This window comes from Periplaneta americana, chromosome 3 (assembly GCF_040183065.1).
Source record: "Periplaneta americana isolate PAMFEO1 chromosome 3, P.americana_PAMFEO1_priV1, whole genome shotgun sequence".
Classification (NCBI taxonomy): domain Eukaryota; kingdom Metazoa; phylum Arthropoda; class Insecta; order Blattodea; family Blattidae; genus Periplaneta; species Periplaneta americana.
In genome coordinates, this window is record NC_091119.1 from 138,432,183 (window position 1) to 138,452,667 (window position 20,485).

The 20,485-nt window shown below is 34.1% G+C and overlaps 1 protein-coding gene across 4 annotated transcripts in view; it reads right to left on the reverse strand.

Moving 5' to 3' along the window:
* Slik (Sterile20-like kinase) overlaps nt 1-20,485 on the reverse strand; it is a 108,475-nt gene that overhangs the window by 24,450 nt on the left and 63,540 nt on the right. For all 4 annotated transcript variants that reach the window (XM_069821674.1, XM_069821675.1, XM_069821672.1 and 1 more), the window contains 10 exons: nt 18,660-19,128; nt 15,695-15,909; nt 12,422-12,600; nt 8,605-8,774; nt 6,803-6,944; nt 4,719-4,894; nt 3,814-3,910; nt 738-1,037; nt 244-363; nt 1-114 (listed from right to left, as the gene is read on the reverse strand). In XM_069821674.1, the coding sequence (XP_069677775.1) occupies nt 1-114; nt 244-363; nt 738-1,037; nt 3,814-3,910; nt 4,719-4,894; nt 6,803-6,944; nt 8,605-8,774; nt 12,422-12,600; nt 15,695-15,909; nt 18,660-19,128 (1,982 nt within the window). The remainder of the gene's footprint in view (nt 115-243; nt 364-737; nt 1,038-3,813; nt 3,911-4,718; nt 4,895-6,802; nt 6,945-8,604; nt 8,775-12,421; nt 12,601-15,694; nt 15,910-18,659; nt 19,129-20,485) is intronic.

The window sequence follows — 20,485 nt, forward strand, 5'->3', positions numbered from 1 at the left end:
CTGATGCCTTTGTAAGAAAAAGATGTCCTTGAGTTGTCTTTTGGCTAATTGTTGCTTCTCATGAATTTGTCTTTCTTCTAACTCCCACAGAGCTGCTTCCCTTGCTCGCATTAGCTATAATAAAAATTAAATTCAACGAAAAATAATATTTTACATTGAAGGGTTTCTTTGACCCTCCATGTAAATAAATTGAAATTGAATTAAATAGATTTGAAAGTATTTTGTATACTTTATATAACTCACCTGTTGTTTTTGCTGTAGAAACTGCCGTTCCATAAGAGCTATCTTCTCTCTATGGGTGTCACTCAATCGTCGTAGAGAAGATTCGTGGTTCTCATTCAGTTTTTCCAAAAACAGTTTTTCCTGTACATTAAGCACTCATTGCACTTCATACGTACATTACAAGATTTGTTTGAAAATACTTGTGATTCTATGTTAAGGAAAATAGCTTTGAATGGTAACAGAATTCCAACACACGAATAAAATCAATGATAAAGTGTAGTATGACCTCATCAACAAGAAATTTACCAGCATTCTCTGTCCAGTATTAAGAGTTATTTGGGCTTTTTTCAATCTATACTAGATGGCATGCATTTGGATTTCTGTTATGTGAAGTCAACACGATGTTGGGCCTCTCTCCAATACATAGTTGGATGAAATTACTTTTCATGATATTTCATTTAGATTTAACAAATGTTGATCAATGGAATCCTGAGAAAAGAGCCTCAAATACTTACTCTCTCTTCGTGATCCGTCTCCAGCTTTTCTTTCCTGACTCTAAAGGTGTTTTTGCGTTTGTCCTTTGGCATAAGGTCAACTTCTTGTTTCAGCAACCTCAACTCCTGCTTGAGTCCATCTCGGAACTGTTTCAGTTCACGCTCCTGTTCTGCGCGTATTTTCTTCGAGGAAACACGCAAATCTGCTTCCTGCTGCATCTCAGCTTTCTCAACTTGTTGTCTTTGTTGACGTATTAATGTATCCAGGTCAGATTCATATGTTCGTAACAAAGTCATCTTCTCTTGTTCAAAACGCTTATCCTGAAACAAGTAATTTTTGTAACAATATGAAGGATTATTCTACCAATGAGATGAAGAAACTCTGGAACAATGATTTTCATCCAGTACACAGAGAAGGTTCACTAGATCAAGTAGATGTATCACTGAAGTTAGATGTAGGTCGAAAAAAAAGCAACGAAAATAATGAATGTTACAAAAATCGTCGAGATAAATTATAGAAGTATTGTATATATTTTTCTTTAGAGGTCAGTAAGAAGGAAAACAATAAGACAACAGAAAAGCTATTGCAGCGGCATATAGCAGTAACCTGTTGATAAAAATATTGTTAATTTTAACATAACACATAATATACTATTACATTACCTGGATAACAATAGACATTTTTTAATCATAATTTTTTTCCCTTCACAGGTAAGTGGGATTTCTGGAATTTACGGTTTATCAGAGAAATTGATTATCCAAAATCACCTCTGCCCCTACTGTTTTGGATAATTGAGGTTCTACTGTCTATGATTTTTAAAAACAATTTTTTAATAAATACAGTATGAAGTGAGGTACGTGATGAGCAAGATCTCGCTGTGTAGTAGTCATATCTACCAGCAATTGTCAATGTCATGCTAGTGTAAATCCGTATTGAGTTTCGCATTTTACTTTTGTTGACAACAATCCTGTTACAAAACCGAATTTGATCTGCCATCTTGAGTGTCAATTTAAAGAAATCCAAATTAGTATATTCTTCTGTGTATATTGTAAGTATTTTCATTATTTTCTTGCTTTTTGGTCACATTTTAGTTTTTTCTCGTATTTTTTTCTTTTCTTTTTAAATACCAAAAGATACGAATTTTAGCAATTGAACCCTCAAACATAATCTTAATACTAGTGTTTAGCGATAAAATTTTTACTTAAAAATAGCTGATGGTGTTCCTTGATAATTTTTTTCAGTCTAATATGAGTTCAATAAGGTTCAAAATCGTTGCTCCAGATGTTAAGGAACTAAGGAAAATTATTTTACATGAATACTTAATAGTTTGTCACATTAGCAATACTGTGCTGCATGAGTAGGCTATCACCAGTAACATGCTGTCATTGTAATAAATCGAGTATCATAAAAAGTTGTATGTCATAAACTCTGTTGAATATTTCAAACCAAATCTTTACTTTCCTTCTAGAGGAAGTTGTATGGAACTTCTATATCTGAAAAATATATTTCTCTCAGCCATGATGCCTAAGTCCAGAGACAAGACTATGGTTCTTAAATGAAAAAAATTATGATTTAACAACGCTCGCAACTGCAGAGATTATATTAGTGTCTCCGGTGTGCCGGAATTTTGTCTGGCAGGAGTTCATTTACATGTCAGTAAATTTACTGACATGACCCTGTAGCATTTAAACACACTTAAATGCCATCGACCTGGGCCGGGATCGAACCCGCAACCCACAGCACAGAAGGCCAGCGCTATACCGACTATGCTACCGAGGCTGACAGATTCTTAAGTATTGGAAACAAAATTACAAAGCATTACTCCCACACCATGCGACTCAATGCATTGTGAATCTCCCTAACTAAAAGATATCAGCACCTCAGCTAATAAAGATATTAAAATCGCATTATTTATAATGATTTTACAAATTATGTCATAACCCTCCTTAAAAATTCTACCAACACCACCTGTCCACTGTAAATTTAAAATTGAAATTGTCATTAACTTAGACACACAGCACTAGACATTTTATGATGCATCTGCATTAGGAAGTAGTGTAAATTCAGTGTGCTGTTTATTATAAAAACAAGTAGAAGATTTTTACCATAATTCTACGGAAATATTGTTTGTTCACGGTTCTAGCATCTGTTTACTAATTTCCTGCTATTACAATATCATCACTGTCCATTGGGCCTTAGCCCCCTCTAGTGTAGAAACCTGGAGAACCAGAGACTCTTTCGTTAGGGTTACCATACCTTAGCCTGTTATTATCAAAGTTATTAAGTGTCAGATATTTTCCATCAGAGTAGGAATTGCTGGTAGAATTGATGAACAATCCAATGGCTAAGTCATTTCTCATACCTACACAGAACAATTAAAGGCATGAAAGCATAGCAATTGTGATCGAAATAAGAAGCGTGCTTTTTGGTCCTTTTTCAGTTTTCTTTACATTTCATCACAATTACAAGCCTCTGAAGCCAGTTTCATTATTGCGAATTAATGCTATCAAATGCATAATATTAATCTTTGTTTTCATCTGCTACAGAGTACGTGGACCAGAGGTACAACTCTGATACTCTCTGACATGGACATGGATATCATTCCCGGACACGCATGAAGGAAGGCACCAGCTGTTTGTAATATTTCTATTGCCGATTTTTAAGTTACAATAATACAATTATGGTTCCTATTGAATTTAATCACAAACATTCATTCGATGTTACACCATTATAGCAAAATGGGTCATCCTCAACATATAACTATGCACATTCGTATTTTTTTCAGTTCCATGGTTTGTCTTTTTTGACAACGTAATTGAAACTATACTTATTTAACTGAACTCTGTAACACAGATGAGGTATATCTATTTTTCATTTATCCCTCTCAAATACATAAAATAGCAAAATAGGTTCTAGCTAATGAATGTTATTTCTTCAAATAATTAATTTTATAAAATGCTTTTTTTATATTTTTACTATAAAATTAATGCTATAATTTCGCAACTCAAAGTACAAGTACAACTTCCACATTTTTTATTATTTTTTATTATTTTTTCATTAATGTGTGAATCTTGAAAGCACTCAAAGCAAACATACCTGTTGATCTTTGGCAAACTGTGCTTTAAATGATAAGTCTTGAAACTGCTTTTGTTCTTGTTTCTGCAGCATCTTCAGCTCCCTGAGTTCTTGTTTCCTACAAATGAAGTAAAATATTGTGAAATATGAATTACATAAACTTATCACTGAAATTTTCATGGAAGATTTCCAAATTAATGGGCAAGATTCTTTTTACTTTACTTCACTTACTTGATGTTTTGTGTTTTTAACTATTATTATAGTTTTGTATCGCTGTTCCTTTCGCACATGATGATGCCTCATCACATCTCATTGCTGTGACAAAAGGTTGCTTTTGTAGCCAATGTCATTACACGCAAAAAAATCACCTCCTTCACCCCAGCCAATCACCATAAAATTATTATGATAAAACCTAATGTTACTGTATTCTTATTCGTTTCAGGCAACCATGATTTTGCCGAAGTTGTGTTGCGTTTTCGAAGATTTTAAATTGTAATTACGAACTTATTGTTTGATATATATAATATGTATAAGTATATTACAATAAAATTAATTACTTTAATGCAAGATATTGTGTGTATTTTTCAATTCCTAGCATAATTTACGCATCCTTATTTCAAAACAATATTTTGTCCATAAAAGTGAGAAAAATACGCTAATAAATATGATGTGTGTTGTAAATGGATATTTCACGTTATAAATGTAAAAGAAACAGATAATCCGACCTGAATTTATTATATACAATGAAGTATTTACGATAATGTTTGAACGATCTTACGTTTTTCTTAAATACTTTAATATTTTCGATACAATTTAAACCTAAGGATGATGCAAGACCATAATGGGCCAATACGGAATCCATACTTGTTTGACGATGATGATGGTAATTACTAACATTACTATTTACTTCAAATTACAATTCATACCTGAATATGTGATCATCATACACCTTTCCATTTTCTTCATCACCATATATAACTTTGCTTGTTGTAGTTGTTACAACAACACCATCAATCTCAAACTTGCGGGTTCTTTTACGAGTTTTCTTTTTCAGGTTCATCATCTGAATATCTTCCTTAGTACGGCCACTGCGATTCGTTTCCTACAAACCAATAAAACCTTAAATTATATCATGTGTACACTTACAAAACATATTCGTAATGGAATGATTTTAATATAACGATTCCAATAAGACATACAATAGAGAAAAAAAAAAGGAATAGTTTTAATAAATTAAATGATTAGGAATTCAATTAAATATTAGACTATGTATGATATCAAGAGAATGTGGGAATAAGCAGTAACTAAATTTCAGTCACAAGAAACATCAAAACAAAAAGATTTTTTCCCTTTCATTATTTTAGTAGTAACTTGAGTCGGATTAAGGTTTGCCTTAAATTGAATTCAGGTTAACTTAATTCTAGTTCAGTAATTGCATGGAAATAGAAATAATACTTGGAATCATAGTTATGGAAAAACAGGGAAGAAAACTACACCAGATTTATAATAAACATGTTACATGATTATTTATAAGCACGCTAAAATCCGCCCCCTAGTTATCATTAGTGAGGAACAAACTGAGGAGGACATTCTCGACATCAATCTCCATGATAAAAGTAATTAATTAATTAAAACCTGCCCCCCTCCCATTGAGGGGAATCAGAATATCCTCAAAAAATAAATATACATATGTAAACATAGATTAAAAAAAAAAAAACAAAGACAAGGGGATGAAAAATTACAATTGCTATTAATGTGGCACCATGTGATAATCAGGATTTAACAGGATTTTTTTAACACTGTTATCACAATGTCATCCCTCAGAGATGTTGGCAGAGCAAACTGCCGTCGAAATTCTTACAAAAAAGCTGGTATAGTCCCTCAAGCACCTATGAGCAAGCCGAATACCTCAACGTGAATTAAGGCATATTTCAGCTTGAAATAGTGATGGTAGGCTCATAGATCGACTTCTTCTCATAGTAGACCTCGGCTGACTGATGACATTCTACTTCAAAACATATCGTGGGGTCCACAATGATGCCCTGTTTAGTGTCAGCATTGTACACTAAAATATCAACTCGTCTCAACCCATTTTCAGCTAGACAGGAGATTTCTTCTTCTACTATCCAGCCCTTATTTCTTAATGCAGCAGCAATTTTGGATCTCATAAGACGATGTCTAGAGTTCCTCAAGAGCAATCCCTGTTCACAGAATCCCAAGATATGTGCTAAAGTTTCGATCTCCAGGCAGCCATGCCTGCAACGGGTAACGTCAAGAGATCTGGCAGGAATGGAACGAACAGCTGCTAAATTTGCTGTCATTTTCAGACTAGATATCCATTCACTAGTCTAAGCCCTCTCTTGTTAGCAATCCAACTGTTGGCAGCTGTTACTTTTCTGTACATCTCAGTAGTAGTAACACCTGTACTAGTGGTGGTGATGTTGATGAAGGTGGTGATCATGGTGACAGTAGTGAAGTGGTGGTGGTGGTGGTGATGATGATGATAACAATGCTAGTGTTCCCACAAGAGCAGATGTAATTGTAGCATTAGAGACTGTGAAGAGGTACTTTTCTGCTACAGAAAAAGATGATTTTTTATAAACTGTTTGAACTAGAAAAGCAAATAGAAAACTTGAGACATAAGAGATATAAACAGTAAAAAAAAAAATCAGACTTTTTTTTTTTTTTGTAAAAAAAAGAAAATAGTCCCGTGTTTGGTTTTGAGGTATGTATATAGGCATTATATTTTGATATTTTAAACTAATTAAAATAATGTGCATGACAATTTACCTTTTCTAAATTGAATACTTAATAATTGTAACATTTAATATTATCCTGTGTGTTATAAAAGTTTCAAGTGCTGATTACAAATCATTTTATGTACTGTATCTTTAATGTTCTTGGTATGTGTAAACCACTCTCATTATTTACAGTTTCCCTCAATTTATACCATTTTTTCAGAGTCCCTTGTGAAGTGTTCCAGCTTAATTATACAAATGTTACAACTTACCCTGTTATATTCTGGTTTACGACGCAGTACAACTTCATCATCTAAATCCCGAGAGTTTCGTGATTCTCGACCTGGTCTGTTCTCTTTATTACTGCCGCGACTGTCTTGACTAATGGTCGTTGACACACTCTCAGCATCAGACCTAAAATCATAAGACAATAATGATGCGAAGATACAAGAATTTCTTAATACTTCATACATAATAACAGCAACAGACCTCTCAAGGGCTGATTATTTTTTCTTGTTACTAATGTGAAAGTACTTTATATCGTATTAAAAAAAAAAAAAGTAAAAGAGGGGAGGGATGTTCTTTCCTTGTTATAAATTATATAAATAACATGCCATAAACATATACTCCTAATTAAAAATGTTATGAATATCTAAAAATTACTTAGTGTAATTAAAATATTTATATCTATGATATTATTTGTGATAAATTTCAGTTTGTTATTTACGACACTGAGGACTACAGACACAAGTTACACAAGGTGAGCCAAACATACGTTATTCTGGACCCATCAGTCCGATTTGAACACCACAAAGGTCAAGAAAAGAAAAATATATACGAGTCTATAATTTCCTATTACATATCGAAATATCATCTTCAGGATAAAGAAGTAATATGCTTGACGCAAGCAGTACCATATCTTAACAGTTTGCAGATACATGGAAATGTCTCAATCTACCCGTGAAGAACATCCATGAGAGAGTGATTATGGCTCTACAGGGTTCAATTAGAATTTTGAGGAATCACCTCTATCTATACCTAAGGAAATCTTTCGCTCCATAAAACTTACCAGCAATTACTTAAAAATCAATCTCATTTATATATTTAATTATGGTTTCCTGTCTCCTTTCTTTTTCTTTTATTAAAACCATTTTTACCTTGTCAATAATGGCAGCCTGTAAATTCAAGAGGTTGTTTTTCAATTAAACTATATACTGTATTGAATAACGAGAACTACACTGGCAACACAAATCTGTTGGCACTTTACACTTTATATCTCAGTTTAGTCACTTGTCTGAACTATATTGAACTGTGCAAATCTAGCTTTCAGGTAGAGTCCCCTGTGAAGCAGATTTGAATAAATTCAAGGGAAAAATTGTTCCGGGGCTGGGAATCGATCCCTGGACTGTTGGCTTAGTGCATCAAGGCTCAACCAACTGAGCTACCCAGAAACTTTACCTGACACCATCTCAATTTTCCCCTTTTCTCCATGTAACTCGAGTGAGCTGACATGACACCAGAAACCCACATTGAGTGCACACAAACTCTGTGTGACTTAAAATTGTGGTTTTCTGTTAACATATCTACAGCATACTTTTATAAATAAGGGCTATTACCAATACCTCTTTAATTATTTCATTTACACATATGCTTTCAGACAAGAATGGAATTCATGTAAGACAAATATAAATAATCTAGCTTTAAACAGTTAATATGAAACATTAAATTTAGCACTAACGGGAAACGTGACAAAAATTGACAAGACGAATCAGCAGTAAGAGAGAAATCAAAATGTATCAAAGGAGAAATTGATACACTTACTGTTATGAGCACCGATCAGAAAGAAATTTAGAGCATGAAATGTTATAAGAATTCTGGAGAGCATGGGAGTACGGAAACTATTACGAGAAGTTAAATTTCGAACTTGCTTTGATCAGAATAAGTTTAAAATATCCGAAGAAAATTATGTTCATAGGAATTATCAGAAAACAGGATCTTCATTAATAGTTTATAGATCCTTTTGCCAAGTTAGTACCAGGACTACTACAGTATTCTAGTACAAATCAGTTCTTACCTATCTACAGCTTTGCTTATTGATGAAGGTGGTGTTCTATGGCCACTACTTCTTGTTGAACCACTTTCAGAATGAGACCTAGATTCAGCAGTTGAACTTTCATAATATTCAGGTGATGAACGTTGTTTGTCTTTCACAGAAACAGGAATATGCTCAGATTTCTCCTTCGTCTGGAATACACAGAAAAAAAAGTCAAATTTATATTTAAAAATGTTACTTTTCTCAAATATAATAACCGTGCAAAGTTTCGTTAAATTTGACTTCTTCTGTATTCATCTGATAATCCTTTCTTGACAAAGTACTGGAAAAGCTATGGTAAATTAAGTTAAGCATCTTATTCCATTATAGTCATATTGTGATCGTATTTTGTTCACTCTTGCTGAACTTCTTCGTGCTTTTCCAACTCACATTCTACAGTAAGGTTCCCCCCACCCTTATTTGTATGTTGATGTACATCCATTTTGAACATGTCATCGCACATGTGTGACAATGGTTGATACTTTACGTTCCAGCTTGTTTAGTGATCCAGAACATCAGTACGGCACCATCATTGTCGCGGCACAAAATGATGTGGCGCCATGTCCTGTGTGAAATTTTGAGCAGCAAAGGTGGTGTGATTTCTCTGCATGCCTCCCTAACAGCTTGATTCAAATCTTCAATTGTCTGGTATCGATGTTTCGAAACATGCTTCTTAATTATTCCCCAAAGGTAAATCAGACCGCCTTTGCTGCGGAGAATTTCACACAGGACATGGCACCAAATCATTTTGTGCCACGACAATGATGGTGCCCATTCTGATATTCTGGATCACAAAACAAGCTGAAACGTAAAATATCAACCACTGTCAGTCACACATCTGCTATGACATGTTCAAAATGGATGCACATCAACATACAAACAGGGGGGGGGGGGGGTTACAAGACTGTCGGACCTTAATGTATTTCTCACTATTCTCTAACAAGCTTAATGGGTTGCATTCAAAACCATTTTAGTCCCTCATACAGTTTGGATATTATACAGCACATTGAAAATAACATGAAGGATCGATACTGAAAGGAAACATTTATAAACAACAATCTTTGGGATATGGAGAATCCAACTTGTACTGTCATGCAAAAGTGTACTAATCTTCATACCATCATACAATACTACGCATGTAAACAAATGCATGTGTCTGAAGTCCTTATTGGCTGTAGGACAAAGAAGCTCTTTATGTCACCTAGGATGTAACCACTGTCTACTATATACAGTCGCGAAGCTCAATATGTAGTAAAAATGCAAACATGGGTAGTTGCCCACCACTAGGATTGCTACTATCTCCTCATCATCGCAGATCTCTCTCCTAGCAGCCGACAAAATATGTTACACTTTCGTTGTCGTGTTCTTTTGGAAAAATTAACACCTTCTTTCCATTATTGAAATATTAAATGCATAAAGTTAATTTATTATTTTAATGAAGTATATTAAATTCCACCATAAACTCGAAGATACCTGCAAGAAATAAGTTAATATAATTTTGGTTTGTGCAAAACGAACTGAAATTTACTATAATAGCTTCACTCATTCAAGATTATAGCGATAATTAACTATGAAACCAATAAATATTTTAATTTGCATTTCTCTTTACAACAATAATAATAATGGAAATATTATGAATTAATGGAGTAACTTACATGTACCAGTACTTGTAGTGTAGGCTTACGTAGTTAATAAAGTGGGATGAGGTTAAGCAATAATAATCACACCAGAAATGGAAATAAAACGTGATCAATAAATTTTATTGTAACAGACTTTTTCTACGTCTCTAGTAAAGCAACAAATAAAAATAACAACAAAATTAACAGCTATAATTAAAAACATATCCTTTGAAGAAAAAAATAGGCCTAAGCAATAATAATCCCATCAGAATTGAAAATAAAACGTGATCAATAAATTTCATTAAAACAAACTTAATTTTTCTACGTCTTTAGTAAAATAACACATAAAAATAATAACAAAATTAATAGCTACAATTAAAAATATATCCTCTGAAAAAAAAAAAAAAAAGTAGACCTAACCTTTATTTCTCTGGAAATTTAGCAGCCTACGTGAAGAACTTTAACAGGTATCTAATGTCCTTTCGGTTAGACTGAAACATTTCATTGTGAAATTTAAGGATATAATGTATTCTAACAGTCACAAAGAATTTCAAATTAACAGTTTTGTTTCTGCACAGCATTCTTGTGGAAACCCAGGAACCTTTCTGAATCTTTCGGAAATCGGAAAAAGGATAACTCTGGCCTCTTTCTCTTACTGTTGCTACAATTTATAGCACTACAAACGTCTCCTCCTTGTCCCATATTATTATTCCAATTATTATATTTTAGCCATTAACATTTTCATTATAACCAATAACGAACATTTCACAAGCATCAATGTGAAATACGCAACGAGCTAGCACTCGATAGAAATACGACACAGTCCAAAGTCGACCATGGACAGTCTATTGTTTATAGTTGCTAACCGCTTGGAGCGCTTTATCACGAGATTTGCAAAAAAAAAAACACCTCAAGCTTCGCGACTGTATATAGTAGACTGTGATGTAACATTAATTAGTTCCCTTTCTGGATGCACACCTGTTATATATTTTCGAAGTATTTATGACAAACTTGCTGTTCTTATAAACATGAAAAGGAAATATGATATTTGAAACAGTTGGAAAACTAATTAAGGCTGTCATGAAAGAATGTGATTTGTAGGTGAGACCGATGCAATGAGGTGTGATATCATAATAAGAAGGTTGTGTAATGATGCAACATCACTCAAAACCCTAACCCAAACAAAGAGATGGAAACAGTGATCGGATGATTAGTCAATTGGTTTCTGTTATTGTCTGCTCCATGTGCTGTATTATAATATGGTATTGATGCTGAGCTGTGTTTAATTTCGTGTTGTCAGCGTCCTGATATATAGCTTTGTACAGTAATGCAGGCTATAATGTCTAGCCAGTTGATGGTAAATCAGGCCTAATACAGAGCAAAGGGAAACCCCTTAGAAAAAGTCTATTTGATGTGGGCGCTTCACAATATAAGTGCAGTCTTGTTAAAATTCTGTGTGCATTCAATGCTTTATGTTAGGTTGTTAGTTTAAAATAATTGTCTGTTATGTCACATCACTTATCATTACACACGTGTCATTTTCTGGTGCGAATGTAGGATCTATTAGAGCAGGGGTTCTTAACCTATGGGTCGAGATCCAAACAAGGGTCGCCATGGCTTTCGGGATGGGTTGCCGTAGCTTCCCGAAAAAATAAAATTAAAGAAATGTTAATTAAAGTATGTACTTGGGATTATGATCATATTTTATAATTATTGCTTATTACGAAATATCACAACTCTATATTAATAAATAATTGCTACACTTATTTACTTGTTTTTATTACAATAGCACCGTTTAACTTCATCGTCCATTTAACTTTGGGTCTTGGTCAAAAAAGGTTAAGAACCCCTGCATTAGAGGATGCTGATATGTGGAGTCTTCTTGTATGGAATGATTATGTATGATCAGCTTATATCCCTTCTCCGGATAATAGGACATAATCCATATAACAACACTTTGTATGTGGTTGTTCTAGTATTTCATAATCTATCAAAAACATTATTCTACGAATTTTCCGAAAAATCAGTATACTATGACTTAATAACAATTATTAAGAAAACGCACGACAAATGAAAAGAGGTATACAAGATTTCCTAAGGCAATTTCAACAGCAAAGAGAAGGAACAAAACTATCTCGCTGACAATTTTTATAATCAAGAAATTATTAATGTCCACTTACCCTTCTTTGTACATTCGTTGAGTTGTTTACAACAATTAAAACCTCTTCACTGTCTTGACGAGAGGCACCTATTAAATTCCCATTTGGTCGCTTGTTCTCAGTTAACTGGTCGACATCTGTTGCACCAGTTGTCATACCTTCTACAAGTATCGATGTTCGAATAGAGTCATCCTCAGGACCTACAAATATTGTGAATTCTCATATTTTCTCCCATCAAGACTTCATCTGACCATAGATCAAGGTAAGGACTGTCATAGACAATTGATAGTAAGTTTCCTCCTTATTTGATGACTAGAGAACGGATTTCTAGGTGCTAAAAAAAAAAAAAAAAAAAAAAAAAAAAAAAAGATTTAGGACTTTATAAAATTCAATTTAAGACTTCCATGAGTTTATATAAAATGAATAATCAATAAATTTATATTTTAGTAAATATTCCATTTTAAGAAGAATTTATGTACAAAGACCTGGTGCTGACAATGAGTGCTATTGAACTGAAGACTCCGAATCTTTCTGTGAAAGAGACTGATTGTTGATTGGCCAGTTTCATTTCACATTAAGAGAAGAGCATTGATCCGGAAACTAATTCGTAAGCTCCTGCCTAACCTACCACCCCTTTTATGCTAGTATGGACTTTTCCAAACAAACTTCGGTTCTAAGAAATAGTTAAAATCGTCTTTCCTCCCCTTCTATGGAACGAACTTCTCAGACTAGTGTTTATCTGTAAGATTTTTTTTTATAGTATTTTTGTAGTTTTGTGGGCATTTCTGCATTTTTTAGAGGTATTTTTATTTTAAATATACGCAAAATATTGTTGTATTGCATGTTTCCATGTATTCACATTTTTTTATGTTCTAGTGATATTTAACTTATTTTATCTTTTTGTTTTCATATTTCCTGATATTGGTATACCTATAATGTGGTAACTTTTTCCTTACTGTGTGTACCTAAAAATAGTGCATTCATTGTATGCTTTGTACTTCCTATTTTATTATTATTATTATTATTATTATTATTATTATTATTAATTGTCTTATTTTTTTATACTTTGTATGTCTCATTTATTTTGACCTGCTGTTTACATTTTATTATGCTTTTTCCTTTCTTTCTGTATGTTATATATCATGTCTGATTTCTACTTACTTGTTGTTTACATTATATTATTATCATCTTATTCAGTTTTGTGTGTAAAATTGTAGTGTACTTAGTAAATTTGTAGTGTTTTTTGTAATGCAGTTTTACTCCTGGTTGAGTGTTAGAGAAGGCCGTATGGCCTTAACTCTGCCAGGTTAAATAAACCATTATTATTATTATCATTATCATTATTAAAATATTAAAAAGTCTCTTTTCAGACACAAAGATAGGTTTTAGGCATTTATGGTTCATTTAGGCATTTTAGATTCTATAGAATTTTAATGGGGGGATTGTGTGTACATGAAACATGGAGATATCTGAATAACATACATCTAGGATGCAGCAAACAAAATAGGTACAAAACTAGAAATCCGTTCGCTAGTGATGAATACACTGAAGAGTACATAAAACTGCACATAAACAAGTAAGGTTATGTTCTTTCCAATACTGTTTGCCATTTCTTAACTTCAATAAAATTTTCAACCCATTAAAATTTTGTTCTTTTCAACATGTAAAGAATAATGAAGTCAATACCATTCACATTATATAGTATTAATGAAGATTATTGGTCTATGATTAGTACATCGGCTGTCATAATTAAGGTCTGGATTCAGATTCCAATTGGCACAAGATGGCAATCTTTGCTAACAAAGATGATATATAGTATGTTTAGATTACTCCCATTCCTTCTGCCATCATTACACTAAATCTCAATTAGAGTCTTTTTAGATCAGCTCTATCCTAATACAGCACGGTTGCTTTTGTCTCGTAACAGTGATCTTTAAGAGGAGGAAATACAAAAAATCTCTGACTTATGTAGGGGGATTCTTTACAAAATGCTACGTAAGTCAAACCTGCATATATTTAGATCATACTTACATTAATGGTACACAAAATTATGCAAACGTGGAGATAAAAAGAACGTGGAAACATTCACAGAAAGATATCACTTGCCTTCACAGCTGCACACACGTAAGAACTGACAGCCAGAAGCAAAATAGGCAGATAATTTCACGCATTTCCTAGCAATCTGCATTACTCTACATTTTTGTCTCAGTCTGTAACTTCTGTAGACTAATTTTTTTCTGTGTCATAGATTTAACTTTGTAAGCCTGAGTCCATGTCTGTAGGATATATGGAAGTCAGAGTCTATCTGTATCTGCAAATAAATATTTTCATTCCTTGTTATGAAGTTATTACACCCACTTCGTTAGCGAGTTCATTTGATTCTTGGTCATTTGACCTCAAGTGTTCCCCTTTGAAAATTGTTGTTTAGTCAATTATCCAAAAACAGGTTTGAACTTCATTTAGTGACACCAATAAGGCATTACTCATTATGCAACTAAGCCAGAGATAATGGGGTAGGGTGGCCAGTTCCTTTCCCCCTCCATTGCATACATCGCTGACTAATATATTACAAATAACTTTATGCATATAAACAATTGTTCTTTTTCTGACAATGTACCAAAATTATACATCACTTTGCCATCTTCGATGTTTTTCAAAATGTACCACAAGAGGTGGAACTTTATTATACTAGAACAATGATGATGGTGATGCTAATTAGTGATTAAATTATGGAATACTGCCTGAGGATACAGAAGTACCCTGCAAAATCCTGTATCAAGTACTGTATTTAACTGCCTTAAATTCCAGTGCAACCAACTAGGAATTGAACCTGTGCCATTTATTAAAAAATACTTGGTAAGAACATTATTAGAAACTGATATTGTCTGTTATTTCTCTACCTGTTTCTTCTATTGGCTACAAAAGTAATCATGAAATTTTTTCTACCCAAATTCGAGGGTCTTGACTTCGTAAAATTCACCTAAACATTTCCATCAATAAATGAATGACATGCTGAACCACAGACGTTGCACTTGGTACACCATAGGTGAATTATGAATTACAGAACATAGCATAATGATCACAATGATTAATAAAGGAATGGTGGAATGCTGATAAGTGAAAGGGAGTACCTCAAGAAAACTTATCACCAAGCACAGACTTTGTCCATCACAAATTCCACTTGGACCTGATAGGATTCAAACCTGGGTTACCAGTGTAAACAACCAATGTTCTACAGTTCAGCTAATGGTGCTCATCCTGAAAATGATTAGAGATCTGAACAAAGTATCATACCAGAATCACTTTTGCTGCTTCTCCCATCACCATGTGAAGCTGGTGTTCGAGTTCTAGTACCACCTATAGAGGCTGAGTCTTTCACACGTTCTTTCTCCTCACCAACTGTCACAACAGAAACATGACTTGTATCATGTGACTGCCGGAAGTCAACTTCTTCATCGTAGTCTGCTGTAGCGTCTTCCAGAGTCGAATCCAAGTGACTTAATGCCAACCTATTACAACATTACAAAATATAAATGTTATGGCTGCTTGTGTATTACATGTATTATTCCTACATCACATGACAAGAGAAAAGTGCAATGCAAAAAGTGATGACAGCAATGAAACAAACTTTTTCTGAGGAAATAGTGCCAATGAAAAGGCTAGCAGTAGAGCATTGTGCTGTTTAGGCAGAAGTTCAATCCCCAATATTATGTCTTCAAGCTCACTTAAGAGCTTAGAAAATCCCAAATTACTCCTTTTAAATACAATGAAATCTCTACCTTCCAAATCCCTTTGTGTTCACACATTCACAATTGCCCTACCATATACTCATGCTGAAAACTTTCTACACTGTTAAATAGGTCACAACTTTCCATTTTCGAAACGACTTTTGTTTTCATATGATTATAAAACAGTTTAGCATAAATGTTCAATAATTTACATGGAATAACAAATAATTTCAAATAAAATAATTCTTCTAGCACTCAGTTACAGTTATATAAAATAGCATTACAGATTTACTTACAGACTACTACTGTAAACTAAACTGATCACATTAAAAAGAAATAATTAGATTTATAAATTATGAATATATGTCGATGATTTTTTTCATTTATATTATTATGCGAAAATTATGGCGAAAATCACAAGTTTCAAAACTGTAATCACTACAAAGTTTTGTTACGTATTTATCGTTTCATTGTGAAATGTTTTAAATGCTGAAATTATTAAGGACTGTTGAAACAATATAATGAAAGGAAAGTAATTAACAGAAAAGATTTGGAAGTGGTTGTGGATTGTTGTAAGGTACTATCTAGGATTTTATGTAAAAAGACAAAATAAAGATCTTCCATAAACATTCAAAAATTGAAATATTTCATTATTCTAAAAAGCATGTACTTGACTAGAACAACTTCCTTCTATTCAAGGAATCTGGATTTGATTTTCAATTTCAACAAGAGAAGCAATTTGTTACTACTGTCTTGTGAAGAGATGTTGCCACTCATTCATCTGGTAATAGCATCTAACTTGCTACTTCAGTTAATATACAATGTGCAAAAAAAAAAAAAAAAAAAAAAAAAAAAAAAAAAAAAAAAAAAAAAAAAAAAAGTGAAACCCTAGAAAAAAAATTATTTTGTGATTAAATATTAGAACTTAAAATCTCCTCTGTTGAACTTTGAAGTAGTTTTATGACTTTATGATGCTGCTGGAAAAGAAAAAGTGTAAAAACCACCCTAATAACCATTTTCAGACCCTTAACGCATTTGTTGTTTATTACCATTACCACTCGCACATCTATAGTAACCTTTGTTTAACATTTATTGTACCATCTGTTTGGGGGATGGCTTGTGATTTTGAAGTTAACCAACGAAAAGACGTGTTCTGTTAACTGTTTGACGCAATTACGAAGACTTCTTTATACGACTAACATGCCGTTAAGCCTGGAAGCCTCTGCAAGTGCTGTTGAATTAATAGAAGATGGAAGATCTTATCGCTATGTAGAAGAGAGACTTGGAGCATCAGTTGGAAGCATTCACAGCACTGTGAGACACGTTAGAGAAATAAATTCGTACAGCAGAAGACCAGGATCAGGTCGTAGCAGAGTCACAATCGAGAGGGATGACCACTTTATAAAGCTTCAAGTTTGTGAGATCGGCTGCCCAGATCCAAAATCAACCCCATCAAGACCGTCAATTGGAAGTGAGTGTGTGGACAGTTAGAAGATGTCTCCACGAATCAACCCTGGAGTCAGGAAGACCTGCCACAGTATCCCTGTTGACTCAGAAGCATCATGCTGCAAGACTTGAGTTCACTCATCAACATGCCAAGTGAGCATTAGAACAGTGGTTTAATGTGTTGTTTACAGATGAGTTTAGGTTTGCCTTATGATCTCCAGATGGACAGGAGAGAGTGTGGAGAAGTCCTGGAGAGAATTATTCTTCTTGTACTTTCTCTCATATGAGTGCCTTTCGAAGGAGGTTCCATCATGGTCTGGGTGGAATCAGTATGCAAGAAAAGACGGACCTGGTGTTCGTTGAGCATGGCACCCACAATGCCAACCGCTATGTGAAAGAAATTACAAACCACGTTGTACCTTTCATTGAGGACAACATTCTAAAGCAGGATAATGCCCATCCCCATGTAGCACAACATGTCACCAACTTTCTCCAAGAGGTGGAGATTCAGAAAATGGACTGGCCAGCATACAGTCCAGATCTGAATCCCACAGAGAATGTATGGAATTTGTTGGGAAGATGTGTACAGAATCAAGTGCCTGCACCAAGACATACACCAGCTCAGGGAAGCCATACAGCAGGAGTGAGAAAACCTGGATCAGCGGGGTACCAGAAATGTTATTCAGAGCATGTCTGAGACGATGAAAGCTGTAATTATGGCTAGAGAAGAGAATACGCCGTGGTAATTGATCAAGTAGAGTGAAAAATAATATTTTTTGTTCTTATTTTTTTTGGCCTAATGGGTCGAAATTATGTTAATAGGCCTAAAAATATTGTATAAGTTTTAAATTTACCAAATCAGGTTCATAAAGTGGCAAAGTCTTGTCACAATAGTCTTTCTTCAATGAATATCGTAATTTTTCGTAGTGTTCCACTTTTTTTTGCACCTCAGTGTATTTTAAATAAAACAAATTCCCTCCAAATACATTCTGAATGAAAATAAAATTAAATAACAAAATTACACTTGCTTCTCATTTCAAACAATGAATAATGAACACTAAATATGCTTAACAAAGGATACATACCTTTCTCCTTCATCCATGCTAATAAAGCTCGGACTAACAATGAGGACTTCACTTTCGTCTAGTTTCTTCCCCTTAACGATACTGATCGGTCGATCTGGAGTTTGAGAGTTACATTCTAGCGAGTCCAATAAATGATAAGCGTCATCATCAGTCGATGATTCATTGATCTGCGTTTTGTTGGTCTCATTGGCTACAATAACTACTTCACTACCCTTGTCCCCAGAAGATGTAACAGTCACTGTAGGGGTTACTCCAGAAGTTCCAACACTGGTCCCAGAAGGGGGTTTTAATGGGGTAGAGCTGTCCATAGGGGGTAGGAGCACAGGAGGATGTGTTGTAACCACTGTCACTTGTGTTACATTTCCGGAAGAAGCTGATGAGTTCATATCTTCACGTAAATCAGTTGTGATTGTCACTGTAGACTTGTTTATCTTAGGCTCAGGATGAGTTGGGTCCACTGATGCTGAACCTACAAACAAGAACATTATGTAGGACTGGTAAAAATCATAACAGGTACCGTATCTTTAATGATCCTTTCCATAAATACAGTTTTATGATTATCTGAAATAAGAAACTAACTTCAGTTCTGAATAGAAGTAAGAGAGAAACACAAAATAATGCATGACTAGTGGGTAAAAGGAAGTTAAAAACAGACATTATGGGGCTATCAGAAGTTGATTCTTTGGTTGCGATAGAACTAGTCATCCATCTCGAAAAAAATATCCCCAACCAAAGTTATTCCTAATTTGATGATTCAACCACAGTCTAGTATATACAGTCACGAAGCTTGAATTTTGAGGGTGCTAGGAACAATAGACTGTGCCGGTACTATTTCGCATTGTCTGTAATGGGGCAATAGTAGCGATCCTAGTGGTGAGCAACTATCTATGGATGCATATTTACTACGTATTGAGCTTCGTGACTGTATATACTAGACTGTGATTCAACTTACAGCTTTTAAAGAACCTGGAGGTTTATTGCTTCCATAAGTTCCCCATTGGTTCCTATCTTGAACAAGATTAATCCAGTCTCTACAATCATATACCATCTCCCTTAAATCAATTTTTATATTATCTCCCCATCTACGTCTCGGCCTCCCCAAAGGTCTTTTTCCCTCCAGCCTTCCAACTAATACTCTATATGCACTAACACTAGACCATATTATGTGCTATATGCCCTGCCCATCTCAAACATCTGAATTTAATGTTCCTAATTATGTCAGGTGAAGAATACAATGTTTGCAGTTCTGCGTTGTGTAACTTTCTCCATTCTCCTGTAACGTCATCTCTCTTAGCCCCAAATATTTTCCTAAGCACCTTATTCTCGAACACCCTTAATCTCTGTTCCTCTCTCAAAGTGAGAGTCCAAGTTTCACAACCATACACAACAACAGGTAATATAACTGTTTTATAAAGTCTCACTTTCACAACTCAAACCAAGAAATGGATTCGGAACACCTCAAAATCTGTGCTTCAGTGGCTGACAATGACAATATCTTTGAAAAATATTGGAGTGCAAGAGGTCAAATGACTTTATTGTCAAACGCCTGGCATTAGAAAACAACAACACATAAGTTTAATATAGCAATTGAACATGTATTTATATTAGAAGATTGTCACAATGGCCATGACTAGACCAAGATAATCATGTGACTCCGATTTGCATTGTAGGCAGTCTTTCTTGTTAGCTACATGAAAACACTATGTGACTGCGTGCATGCCCTAGTAATAGCATGTATGGCTAATATATATTCCCGACATTCTTGCTATCATGAATAAAGAATAACTATGCCAAACTAAGAAGTACTTCCAAACAGAATGCACGAG